Source organism: Clavelina lepadiformis, chromosome 9 (assembly GCF_947623445.1).
Source record: "Clavelina lepadiformis chromosome 9, kaClaLepa1.1, whole genome shotgun sequence".
Lineage (NCBI taxonomy): Eukaryota > Metazoa > Chordata > Ascidiacea > Aplousobranchia > Clavelinidae > Clavelina > Clavelina lepadiformis.
Window position 1 is genome coordinate 12,333,942 of NC_135248.1, and position 13,575 is coordinate 12,347,516.

Genomic DNA, 13,575 nt, shown 5'->3' on the forward strand with positions numbered 1-13,575 from the left:
CCTTGATCGAAATCACCGACTTATAATTCCAGTCGTTTAATTGTTCCCCCAAAACAACAAATCAACTCACAAAAAAGACTTGTATTTTTAAATCAGCGAAAAATATGTCTCGAACACCGAAAATAACATCTAACTTCTTATTTTCACAAAGGGTGACAGCGGCGGACCGCTCATGTGCCAACGACGTGATTCGTGCGCATGGCAGGTGGCTGGAATTGTTTCCAGCGGATTCGGTTGTGCCTTGCCAAACTCTCCTGGTGAATACACGCGCGTCAGCTACTTTGAAGATTGGATAGATAGCATCACGGACATCACTCCACCTCAGCCATTGCTCCCCTAAACGATCTGAGAAACAAGGAACTGTTGGCTGCATAGGACTGAAGATATAAACCAGTATAATCTTTCCGGTCGTGCAGTCTCTTCTGTTGATAATGTAATTAAAACAAAATTGTTTAGCTGTTGTTTGCTGTAACGATTCATATCTTTTTGCTTTTCATGGATGCAACTGCTAATGCTGATTGTGCGAGGCATAACATTAAGTTACATATAATTGTATCGTGTAATCAATAAATGCATAAACATAGAATACCTGCTTACATGTTCGAACGTGCAAACGGTCACTATAAGAGTCACCATGGACTGTACACAGCTTGGAGGCAAATAGGCTTAGAAGAGAAGATAAGCAAGTTTTTGTTTATGTAACTCGTTAAATCTAGGAAATCCACAATCATAAGACGAAACTGTTGATCTGACCAAATTGACCAAACAGCTGCAAACAATTTAGCGAACTAGTTATTATTAGTCTAAAAGTATCAAATTTTAATACTTAAAGAAGACACGTGTATATATCTTGGCCCATATTCGTTTAACGAAAAGGATACAGACTCATGCATTTGTACAAAGTATATCATTTTAAATTTGTAGAGGTGTGTTTGATGGTATCAAAAATTTACCGAATAAACGAATTAACCAACTGAAATTTGTTAAAATATTACAAAACTCAGCTAGAAAAAAACAATCGTATTATGACTAAAATGTTAATTGTCAAGGTAGTGGAATCTCTATTTTCATGCGTTTTAAAGTTAAAACTTCACAGATAAAATGTGTTTACTTACTGTTTACTGTAAGTAAACAAAGAATTAAAGCTTCAGTGAACGCCATCACACCAAAACTTGCCTGTTTTCACGCAAGATTTCTTGTCAAAAACTGCCATACTTACCAGTCGGGTGATATGTGGAACTCATGACGATATGCACAGTGATGTATAGAGCAAAAGTAAAGGAGAACTGGACTGCTTGTGTGGCGGCTTGGCTCGCTTTTGTAAAATCCTTACGTCTTTCGTAGAAATGTGTTTTCCAGAACAATTGGAGTTTTTAAACTTTCAGTCCCGCCACATCATTCTTATGAAAGAGTTTTCCAGCTAGTAAATGGAGTTTAAAACTTGCCTTTTCAGAACACTGCAAACTACCGTTGGTATATTTGAAAACTTGCTACGAATAACTTCGTGTGAAAGCTCCTTATTTAGTACGTTACCAGGTCGCTTCCAAGTAACTGTTTCCAACTTAACCAAATTTAATTTGCATTGCAAACACACCGATTTTCACGTTCACACGCTTTGAAATGTTCATGCCTTTTTTGTCATATATTTCCGCCACATCGCAGCACGTTTTATAAGCTTGAACTTTTGTGTGAGACTCCCTCAGAGCCTCAGAGCCTCAGAACCTCAGTCACCGACGCGAAGTTATAGACATATGTAATACCGTACTACTGTAGTTGTGGTGATTGAATCAGTAGACATCGTGTAAACAGTCACATGACTTGTGTTCTCGGTTATTTGTAATATTGAGAAAGTGTACAGCACCTACAATAAAAGCCTTTTCTGGCAAGCGGTATTTGTTATAATATAGTACGAACGTTCGGCTATCAGAAAGGTTAGAGAATTCTAACCGCACGCAACAATAGAGTCAGATACTAATGTAGTAGGTTAACTAAGTCAATAACGTAACGTAAGCTAAGACCGATAAACTCTGCATCTGTATCTGCATCTGTCGGCATCAACCTCTACATCCTAAAACGACCCCAACCTCTACATTTCTGGTGACCCCGACGTGATAGTGACCACCGACATTTCTGGTGACAACCCGACGTTCTACTGACAACCCGACGCTTCGACGTTCTAATAAACCACCGACGTTCTAGTGATCACTGACGATCTTGTGTCAAAAACGACGCGTTTCAATTCTCACACTCTCGCAATTCGCACAACCGTTCTTCACTGGTAAGTGGATTTTTCACTTTTTATACAACTACTTGCAACCATAGCTTGTAAATGCATGCTCATCGGCTTGTACCTTATTAAATTAGCTTAAGCTATTCTTATTGTGCTGCATTGTGCTGCAGTTTGAAATAAAAGTTTCTTGTTGTAAAGTATTTTTTGGTTCAATTGTGAACAATTTTTGCGGTGCGCCGCCTAAAACATTTTCTATCGGTTTTGATAAATGTCACAACCTGTGCCGACACAACGAAAAGTTACTTCGGTGCCTGGCAAAGCTAAGACAGAATACCACATGAGCACACGATCAACCGACCGTTCCAACGAGTCAATTAATAATACAACTATGTCGAACGAAAACGGGGAGGGATCTGCAAATACTCCCGATAATGGCATTGCTGGTCCGTCTGGTCTGGGTACTAGTAACCAATTACCAACAAACGCGCAACCACAGAACAATACTTTACGAAACGATTTGTTTTCACACGTTAAACTTCCTACCTTTTGGAAATTTAATCCCGAAGCGTGGATTTCTCACCTTGAACATAAATTTTCTCTTTATCAAATCACTTCTCAAACTAATCGTTACTTGTTGGCGGTAGAGGCAATTCCTGCGAAAGACCTCGCGCTCCTTCGGTTACCTTCGGCGTCAGCACAGAACTGCTACGACATATTGATCAATGAAATCTTGAGAAACTTTGATAAACGTGAGGACCATTTAGATTTTTTGTTGGCGGACCTGACGCTGCACGATCAGTCCCCGAAACATTTAATGCGCGAATTAATGAGCGCAGTAGGTCAAGAGAATCTTACTCCGCCAGTCGTCAAACTAATTCGTGCTAAATTCCTTAAAGCGTTACCACCAGACGTCGCAATTGCGTTAGCCAGCGTGGAACATCACGATCTCCAGAACCTTGCAAGCAGAGCCCACGAAATCTTGCTGCTTAAACAACCAAAAACTTCTTCGCACAACCTTTCCCTTGCCATCACTGATACGGATGACATTGACTACCCAATGCAACCGCAAATACAGCAAATTCAATTGTCTAAACCACCGCGCTATACACGATCTAACGCTAACAACGAATCTAAGAGTTCCGGGCAAAGAAATACGAATTTCACAAATCAAAATACGCCAAACCAACGCAATTCATTTAACTCAGCATGGCAACAACGATCACCACGCACAAACAATGGACAGTTTCACAAATCATACAGCAACAACGGGTTTAATCGAGATAATCGCCGACAAAATGGTTCTTCTTTTGCAAACCAACGCAAATATAATTTTTTACATTCATCCCCCACATTTCAGAAACCAGACTACCAACGTAGCAATTACCCTTGCGCGTCTGATGCTTCTAATGGCTTATGTTATTACCACGCCCGCTTCGGTAGGGATGCGCGCCGCTGTCACCCAAGTTGTAGCATGTGGGAGAACCAATCCCGCCCAACAAAAAACGCGTGGCGATCGACGCAACATTAACCCCGTCAGTCCCGTCGGTCGCATCAACAATAAAAAGAGGCTGCCCCTTGTTAACTGTATATGATCACGCCAATAGTATTCACTTTTATGTAGATAGCGCGGCAGCAACTTCTCTTTTGTCCGCTAGTTTAGCTGACGTATCAAACCGCAAACCGCAAACACCGCTTTTCGCTGCTAACAGCACGCCAATTACTACGTATGGCACTACACAACTTAATGTTTCCCTTCATCCTCGTTTTTCTTATCCCTTTGAATTTGTGCTTGCGGACACACCTTTTTGCATATTGGGGCTGGATTTCCTCACTGAATACAACTTTGTTTTGGATCTTAAAGCCAAGCATCTCATAGATGTACCGAACCAACAGCAATATACGTTAGAGCCTGTTGAAAGTGATCCTGTTCGCATATCCATTCTCAGCCAGATAGATCCTGTTGCAGACCTTTTACATCAATTTCCAGACTTGCAAAAACCCATGTCAGCTGTTAAACCAGTGAAGCATTCCATCGTTCACCACATCCATACCACAGGTTCTCCTGTACGTGCACGTCCACGTCGATATAGCCCAGAAACAATGCAGATCTTGAAGAAAGAAATTGACAGCTTGCTGGAGCGAGAAATTATCCGATACAGTGATTCTCCTTATGGAAGTCCGGCCTTGCTCGTTCCTAAAGGCTCTTCTGGCAATAAATATCGTCTTGTCGTTGATTATAAATTAGTCAACAAACAAACAATCGACAGCTGTTACCCTCTTCCGTTCTTACATAGTTTTTCCGAGGTTTTGTATGGTAAAACTGTCTTCTCTAAATGCGATCTCCAAAACGCCTTTCATCAAATAAAAGTGGCTCCAGAAGATGTCCATAAAACGGCGTTTGTTTGCCCCCTAGGACAATTCGAATACACAAGACTCCCATTCGGTTTGTCCGGCGCCCCACGGACCTTTTCCAGACTAATAGGGGAAGTAGTACGTCCCCTTCAGCACCTTGGAATCTTTGCTTACCTCGATGATATCATCATTGGAAGTAGTAACCTATCAGAACATCTTGAACACCTTAAGTTGCTTTTTCAACGACTTGAGGAATTTGGCTTAACGCTCAATTTAGACAAAAGTGAATTCAACCGCGAGTCTCTTGACTACCTTGGCCATCACATAAATTCTGAGGGTATACGACCAACTCAAGAAAAAGTGCAGGCCATTCTTGATTACCCACAGCCACAAACCTGCAAACAGCTGAAACGTTACTTGGGAATTTATTGCTATTATTTTCGCTTTCTGAAGCATTGTTCCACAACCTTACAACCGCTTTACAAGCTAGTTCCGAACAGTCGCAGCAAACGCGCGGCCCCTTTAACATGGAATGTCGAAGCCGAATGCGCCTTCGCCAGCAGCAAACAAGCTATTGCAAATGCTAGCACTTTAGCGTTTCCGAAACTCCATGCTCCAACTTATCTAACAGTTGACGCTTCGTTGACCGGTATTGGAGCGACATTAGAGCAATTGCAAGGAAATCAACTTGTTCCTTTGGCCTTCTTTTCAAGACAGCTGAGCGCTAGTCAACGTAAATACAGTTGCTTTGACCGAGAGCTGTTGGCCGCTTACAAGTCAATACGTCATTTCCGCTACTTCTTGACAGGCCGACAATTCACTTTGCGTACAGACCATCTCCCTCTGGTTTCAAGTCTCAGTAAGCTCTCCGAACATTACTCTCCAAGACAGTTCCGGCAATTGTTGTTTGTTTCAGAATATACAACAACCATTGAGCACATCAAAGGCTCTGCCAATGTTGTGGCGGACCTCTTGTCAAGGTCTCAACCTTCGGCACCCAACATTAATACTCTTTCGGACGTTCCGCCTCCTTTAGAGTATGAGAAAATAGCACAAGCTCAAGCCAATGATCCTGCTATTCAAAGACTACGCACCGCAACAACATCACTCAAACTCCAGGACTGCAAGCTGCCCAATAAGGACCTTACCATCCTTTGTGACGTGTCCACTGACACAGAGCGTGTTCTAGTTCCTTCCTCCTTCCAACGTCAAGTATTCCTGCACTTACATAATTTATCGCATCCTGGAAAAAAAGCCACAATTAAGCTCATCAAGGAAAGATTTATATGGATAGGGATGTGTAAACAAATCGCTACCTGGGTTCAACAATGCCCAAACTGCCAGGAAGGAAAAATTTTCCGCCACACTAAAACCGCACCGGGGAAATTTAAAATTCCCTACGGACGATTTTCTGATGTTGCAATTGACTTGATTGGACCACTACCAACCTCCCATGGTTACAAATACATCCTTACGTGTATCGACCGATATACGCGTTTCGTTCAAGCGATACCAATCCCTGATGCCACCACGGAAACCGTTGCTGCTTACTTTGTTAATCTCTGGTGTTCCTTGGTCGGTGTTCCAATCATCCTCACAAGTGATCGTGGACCATGTTTCATAAGTTCCGCTTGGGCAGAAATTATGCGCTCGCTTGGTATTCAACACAATCTGACTACAGCTTACCACCCCACTTCCAATGGAATTACAGAACGCGCAAATGCAGAGATCAAGCGCGCCATCAAGTGTTCAGACGAACCTGAACGTTGGTTTCACAAATTAGGTTTTATTGTCTTGGCTCTGCGTAATCGCTATCTCCAGGATTTGAAATGTACACCTGCTGAGTTAGCTTTTGGACACACCTTACGGCTCCCAGGTGGTTTCTTTTCTGATTCCAAGCTTGCCTCTGCAGTTCCTACATCCAGCTACCTCGGTGCCTACCGAGACTTCATCAACGACCTTCAGTTTACTCCAACGACCGCTCATACAAAATTCATGCAGTCCTACGTGCATCCGGATTTGAAACATTGTGACCGCGTTTATGTTAGATGCGATCATGTCAAACGTGCGTTAGAACGCCCTTATGTTGGTCCTTTTCCAGTATTGGAAAGATACGAAAAATATTTTGTAATATCCCGTCATGGCAAACCGGATCGCGTCTCACTCGACCGTCTCAAACCTAGCTATACAATTGATATTGATGCTCCCTCACCATCATCCTCCTCGCATCAACAAAATTTTTCTTTGCAGACTCGACACCCTGCTCCTCAGTCAGTCTCCGCTACTTCAGCGAAACAGCAAACGACACCACCTACTGTCACTGCTCCTGCTTCTATAAAACCGCCTGAAGTTGTAAAGACTTCTCGGACTGGTCGCAAAATCATTCCACCGAAACGGTTCTCTGACTAAACAACACAACATGTTCGTTTGTCTGCTGCTTACATGTTTCTTTTTGTTCACATCCGCCGCTCAGACGAATCTTCATCCGGATACACAGAAATTTCTGTTATGTCAGCGTTCGCATTCTCTCGGGTTATATACCTTTGATGACGACATACATTGTCAAACGCAGACACCCTTCTCCATACACAACTGCTCTGCTACCGTGTTTGCTCCAGATCTGCATCTCCAGAAGATTCCTGCAACAGTTTGCACTTCACAGATTACTTCCTGGAGCACTACTTACTTCTTTTTTGGGAGTTATCAAAAATCGGCCAACACCTTTGACGCACACCCACCGTACAACCCAGAATGTTCGTCGTGGAATAAAACCAACGTTTCATCACATGGACCGCTGATCCTGTCTAATCCTGCGGCGTACTCAACACGCAATGCAGTCCATTATAAGTTTGTCTGGCCGACTTCAGCTTCTGGAACAGTAACAAACGACTTCTTGTTTCACACTACAATTTACTACGATTACGTCACGGACACAATGACGTCGTCTCTTGGATCTCTTGCATCGTGCTCAATCGGGCGTGGATACTGCTTAACGGGCAATCGTATGTTTATATGGCGAGTACCTTCGCATATCAACTGCCCACCAACCAAGCCTCTCGGGACTCACAAGATGCTCCTCCATTACAACTCTACGTCCTTATATAGAGTTTCCTTACCTGATCTCGGGATCTCGGTACATCACTGGAGGAAATGCTCCTCTCGTGCGAAAAACTGCTATGGCAAACATATTCACTGCGACAACAACAACTTTTTCTTTCGCTACCAACAATGTACAGAGCTCGACAGACTCGCTCTTTTTCGTCCTAACCGGCTAAGGCGTGCCCCTTTTCGAACGCCATACTCTCAATTCGAGCGACTTTTTGCAACCTTCGACACACAACAGGACGACCTTATTTCAGAAGTTCTCACTACCTTCAACGAAGAGAACAAGTTCCTACATTGCCAACTCACGAAGCTAATTGGCACACTCTACAAAGCAATTGGGAAGATCTTCCCTACTGAGATACTCACTACTACTCTTGGACATCAAACCATGGGTTCCAGCCTTGGAGATTTTATGTCCAGAGCAGCATGTCACTCTATCAACGGTACCGTCTTACCGTCACTTGCGTACCGAAACGCATTCAGCCAACGTCCTCTCATCAAATATCGCGATCAAAACGGCCACAGTCAATACGGCCAACTCATTTCAGACAACATTGTCCTACCGGGAGTGCACCTGCTGGAATCGTATCGACCAGCAAGAAGTTTTGTCTTCCGAGTTCTGGGACACACTGTCCTGTATCACAACTATACTTTATCGCACGAACATGTGCAGGTGCATCAACTCAACTTACCTTTGTCGCCTATACACGTCAACTACAAGGCACCCGACTACGAGAAAATTCTCAACGAGCTACCTGACTCTGACTCGTTTACTGATCTACAATCGCTGCTCAGCTCTATGTCTGAAGCCAACCTTCTCAAGGAACAAATGCGACATGTCATGACAAGCCTTACTACTACTACTGATGAAACTATGATCAACGGATCCTACGTCGCAGACACATTCGCACACGCCGCGAAACAAACGTTACTCCTTGCTCTGTCGCAAATTACGAATCCATTTCTCTCAGCCCTTATATTCATCCTGCAACTCCTTGCCATGATGTGGGCCCTCTTCCATACCATCGGGTTTATCCGATCGTCTCCGCACCATTTGCAGTATGCCAGATCCCTTGTATCCCGTGTCCGCGCTTGGCGCCACCAACAGCAGGCGCCGGTTGCAAGACCTCAACTACCACAACCGCTGCCCTTGCCTCGGCGTTCTCGTGATGAACCGTCTCCGTCCGGATCTGCTGATGACGCACCGCCCGCTTCATCTTCTCGTGATAATTTCGCGAGCACCCACACACTTTAAGTTTCACTATGTGTATCACCTTGCTTCAATACCGATAATGTCCTTTGCATGTACAATTTTGCCGTTTTCCCTTGTCGCCGCTTTCGATTTTGTAACCGTTTTGCTTCGTTGCATGCTTAGTAGCTTATTCTTGTGCTAGTATCGTTTTCACTTTTCCCGCCTTATTGCATGCTAACTATTCCTGTGCATGAGTTTAGCTGTTTCAACCCACCTCAATAGGGGGAGGTGCAGTTGCAAAAAATTTACCCTCTACCCCTTTAGTTTCTCCACAGACTTTGCTGCCACTACCATTGCTGCCAAAACCACTTCAGTATGTCGACGGTATCTGATTCCTCCGCTGACGTTCAAATTGACGAAATCACTTCAGTTACTGAGATGATTCCCGACTCACCCGATTCACCGGTTCAACAATCATCTCCCGCGCCGTATGTGCCGATCGTCAGACCTGGGGAGCAAGGCGCTCCTGCCCCCATGCCCCAGAGCGCTGATCTAGCAGATATACAAGCTACGGTGTTACAACCAGTACATAGACTATTTCGGCCGTTTAAAACAACCGTTACAATGCCGACCCTTGCGGTTCCTGCGCCGCCAACCACTTCGGCTGAGGATCTACTACTTTGGTTCCAGCAGCTGGATGAACTGTTCCAGCTGGTTCCTGATTTTGAGTTTATGAGCAAAATCCTTACCATGGTAGCAGCCACACCTGCTTTCCACATGGCCCCCTTGATGAAGTATATATCCAACGGGGTTACGGACAAAACCCGGGAATACGAACAGTTCAAACAATTTTTGCATGCCCGGTTAATCTTGGAGATACCCTCCAACATGTAGCTATATTACCATCAGTTATTTTAAGCATATGTTACAGTTCATTCATTTGTATATAACTTCAGTTTTTTGTTTGTGCTTGCTCGCCATTGCCACCTTCAGTACGTTACATGTTAATTGTCATCTTTTTCCTTCCGTAGCGGGGGAGGAATGTGGCGGCTTGGCTCGCTTTTGTAAAATCCTTACGTCTTTCGTAGAAATGTGTTTTCCAGAACAATTGGAGTTTTTAAACTTTCAGTCCCGCCACATCATTCTTATGAAAGAGTTTTCCAGCTAGTAAATGGAGTTTAAAACTTGCCTTTTCAGAACACTGCAAACTACCGTTGGTATATTTGAAAACTTGCTACGAATAACTTCGTGTGAAAGCTCCTTATTTAGTACGTTACCAGGTCGCTTCCAAGTAACTGTTTCCAACTTAACCAAATTTAATTTGCATTGCAAACACACCGATTTTCACGTTCACACGCTTTGAAATGTTCATGCCTTTTTTGTCATATATTTCCGCCACATCGCAGCACGTTTTATAAGCTTGAACTTTTGTGTGAGACTCCCTCAGAGCCTCAGAGCCTCAGAACCTCAGTCACCGACGCGAAGTTATAGACATATGTAATACCGTACTACTGTAGTTGTGGTGATTGAATCAGTAGACATCGTGTAAACAGTCACATGACTTGTGTTCTCGGTTATTTGTAATATTGAGAAAGTGTACAGCACCTACAATAAAAGCCTTTTCTGGCAAGCGGTATTTGTTATAATATAGTACGAACGTTCGGCTATCAGAAAGGTTAGAGAATTCTAACCGCACGCAACAATAGAGTCAGATACTAATGTAGTAGGTTAACTAAGTCAATAACGTAACGTAAGCTAAGACCGATAAACTCTGCATCTGTATCTGCATCTGTCGGCATCAACCTCTACATCCTAAAACGACCCCAACCTCTACACTTGTGCGCCATTGCCAGTATGGAATGTGACTTGTGTGTGCACCAAATATCACTATTTGGGAATTGCTTAGCTTACAATGCATCTTTATTGATTCATGTTGTACACCGTACATATGTCCCATGTGCAATGCTTTCATTCCATACACAACGCGTTCCTTATTGGACGTTTTGGTGTGGAACTGAATTTGAAGAGTGTGTGACACTTGTACGCATAAGATGCATCAACATTCACACTAAATATTTTACTCATCATGCCGACTGACTTACAGTAAAGACACAAAGAAAAAACTGGTTTGAACGCCAGTTTATAATAAATAGACAAAGAATTGAGGCTTCAGTTCAGGCACAAATTTTTGTTGAAAACTACTGTATCGTACCGTAGTTGGGCCTGTGCAGTGAACAGATTTAATATGAGTACCCTTGTGTAACACACAGTTTTTTTTAGCGACTTTCCATATCACTATTTCTATCGATCATTTTATTTTTCGTCAATTTTTTCATTAAACACGAAAGTTTCATGAAAATATGGTTTACTGTTTTGCCAGTTTAGGAAAGTATGGTATAAAAATTTAGCGCCTCATTATCTTTGTCCCAACCTTGATTTTTCTAGCCTAAGCAAAGCCGAGTATTTTACAGTGCAAAATAAATAACTATTTTCAGCTTTGTGTAATTTCTGCACATTCAATATCACTTTTAATAATGCTGACGTCAGGATGGACTGGTAATGACCTGTTGCAGGTTGAAGCTTGCCCCAAAGAGCTGGCCATTGTCAAGTTTGGGAATGTGGAACTCACAAACATTTGTCAAATTTTAACTCCAACACAAGTATATACTTGTTTATTTGCATTTATTTTGCTTGCTTTTCTGTTACATGCTGTAAAAGTTATTCTAAGAACTAAATACTTAAGCCCTGATTAGAAAGTTTGCTATTTTCGGGTCAGCACAACAAGAAGAAACATTAGACATTGCAAATGCAAGTAATTTTAATGCCTTACGCACCAAGCAAACTTTTCAATCTGGTCTACGCAAAATTTTATTCATGGCTATAGTGGGAAGTGTTGCTTTGCACAAGCATAAGGTTCATCAACATAAACGAAAAAATTGTCACATTCATGTAGGTTTTTAAGGAACAAATGAGGCAAAATTCTGTATGCCAGTTTATATTTAAATAAAGAATTGAGTTGTCATATCAAAATTTGTGTGTTTGCAAGTACAATTTCTCCATGAAAACGGACAGTACTTTCTAGTCTGATCTCATTGTAAATTATATATACGGTTTCAGTCCAGAAACCTTACACGAAGACAACTAAATTCAGGATGACTCATCTGTGGGTTGAATTGTCCTGGTTTGAATTTATATACTAGCTATATTCAACCGATTCTTGAATGATGTATATTGCATTTTTACCAGTTGTCGTCGATTTGCATCAGTGCATAATCGCATTCAATGCATCATTTTCTTCCACAATCAATTTAAAAAAAGACTTACATCGCGTGGAAAACTGATAAGTATACACGTAGCATTTAAGATAATAATTTCCATTAAATTGGTTAAAAAGGCTATCAGAAATGTGCAAAGGTTTCAATCGGTTGTCATCGTTTATGTTTGTTTTAGGCGCAAAATCAACCTGAAGTGTCCTGGACTACAGCTCCAGAAAAACTATATTCAATTTTTATGATGGATCCAGATGCACCGAGCAGACAAGATCCAAAATATAGGGAATGGTATCACTGGGGTGTTTTGAATATCCCAGGGACCAAGATAAACGAGGGACAGATAATTGCAGACTACATAGGAGCAGGCCCACCCAAAGGAACAGGTTAGTTTTTGATGGAGCATACCTGATTAGTTGCCATTGTATAAATCTGATGTGTTCAAACCGTATACAGTGTTTTTTTTTCTTATCACCAGTAATACTGTGTTGGCATGGTGATTTTTAAATAAATTCTTTCACAAATATGAAAACTGATTTGAAATAATTTGTTTTGCAACTCGAGTCATATCAACTGAAATTTCAACGTTAGGTCCTGTCCAATATTGAAAATCATTCTGAAACGAGAAAAAGTTATAGGAATAGTGATGGCAGAGTTTCACATCATTGTGGGTTTAACTAATATGAGTTTAGTGGCCATGCTAGTTGTTACCAGTAATTATCATTTTAATTAATAATAATCGCTTTTTTGAGCACGTTTTAAGCTTTGTCACTTTTTCCCATTCATTAACCCATGCTAATGAACTGGCTTGCTTGACGAAAAGTAAAATGATTGATTGTAATCAGAAAAACTGTTACTCACTAGCAATGATAAAACCGTTGGGGGAAGTGTGTTAACTCCTAAGGACCGAGTTTTAATAGTAATGAAGTATAACTTGTTCATGTCTAAACGTCGGATACTTTTAGAACAGATGATTTGAATTGCGTTATATTTTTTGTATATTTTGCAGGGTTGCATCGTTATGTGATTCTCATTTATGAGCAACAAACTCACATTGATTACAATGAACCTAAGCTCCCAGTCAACACTAAGGGACGATACAGTCACAAAATAAAAAGCTTTGCTGCAAAATTTAATTTAGGATCACCGGTTGCAGGGGCTTGCTTTCAGGCTGAATGGGATGATTATGTGGCAAAGCTGTATGCTAAGTTTCCGGAAGAAAAGTGACCGCTCATGTTGCAATCAACTAAAACTGCTTGCCAAACTTTCCCCGTGTTTTCTGCTTTTGTTTCAGAAAAACTTCATATATGTTCATTAATTGTTAGCAATATGTTTCCTGCTCCTTGATCATGTGATAATTATACTGCTTTTCTGTAAACCAATGATTCTCATCTTGAAACAATTATCTCAACTGAAGGGGAGTTTGC

The 13,575-nt window shown here is 41.8% G+C and overlaps 3 protein-coding genes across 4 annotated transcripts in view; all 3 read left to right on the forward strand.

Annotated features, from left to right (window-relative positions):
* LOC143470275 (uncharacterized) overlaps positions 1-355 on the forward strand; it is a 39,130-nt gene extending 38,775 nt beyond the window's left edge. The window contains exon 21 of the mRNA XM_076968300.1: positions 152-355. Coding sequence (XP_076824415.1) covers positions 152-340 — 189 coding nt within the window. The 3' untranslated portion in view covers positions 341-355. The remainder of the gene's footprint in view (positions 1-151) is intronic.
* A 1,772-nt stretch (positions 356-2,127) lies between these two features.
* Positions 2,128-10,087, forward strand: LOC143470282 (uncharacterized). Of its 2 annotated transcripts, none has more exons than XM_076968311.1 (2): positions 2,128-2,278; positions 9,204-10,087. In XM_076968311.1, the coding sequence occupies exon 2, from the start codon at positions 9,255-9,257 to the stop codon at positions 9,771-9,773; it is 519 nt and encodes a 172-aa protein (XP_076824426.1). In that variant the 5' UTR covers positions 2,128-2,278; positions 9,204-9,254; the 3' UTR covers positions 9,774-10,087. The 2 variants fall into 2 exon arrangements, with proteins under 2 accessions (XP_076824426.1, XP_076824428.1); XM_076968313.1 differs by having other exon boundaries at positions 9,215-10,087.
* Positions 10,088-11,347: 1,260 nt separating this feature from the next.
* On the forward strand, positions 11,348-13,530 carry LOC143470281 (protein D2-like). Its single transcript, XM_076968310.1, has 3 exons — positions 11,348-11,539; positions 12,330-12,534; positions 13,158-13,530. The coding sequence occupies exons 1-3, from the start codon at positions 11,414-11,416 to the stop codon at positions 13,373-13,375; spliced, it is 549 nt and encodes a 182-aa protein (XP_076824425.1). The 5' UTR covers positions 11,348-11,413; the 3' UTR covers positions 13,376-13,530.
* Positions 13,531-13,575: the final 45 nt, after the last annotated feature.

Excerpts from the sequence above, each read along its gene's own strand:
- LOC143470282 (XM_076968311.1), top strand. The coding sequence starts at position 9,255 with ATGTCGACGGTATCTGATTCCTCCGCTGACGTTCAAATTGACGAAATC.
- LOC143470281 (XM_076968310.1), top strand. The coding sequence starts at position 11,414 with ATGCTGACGTCAGGATGGACTGGTAATGACCTGTTGCAGGTTGAAGCT. Across the intron at positions 11,540-12,329 it reads AAATTTTAACTCCAACACAA|GCGCAAAATCAACCTGAAGT; the intron begins GTATATACTTGT and ends TGTTTGTTTTAG. Across the intron at positions 12,535-13,157 it reads AGGCCCACCCAAAGGAACAG|GGTTGCATCGTTATGTGATT; the intron begins GTTAGTTTTTGA and ends TATATTTTGCAG.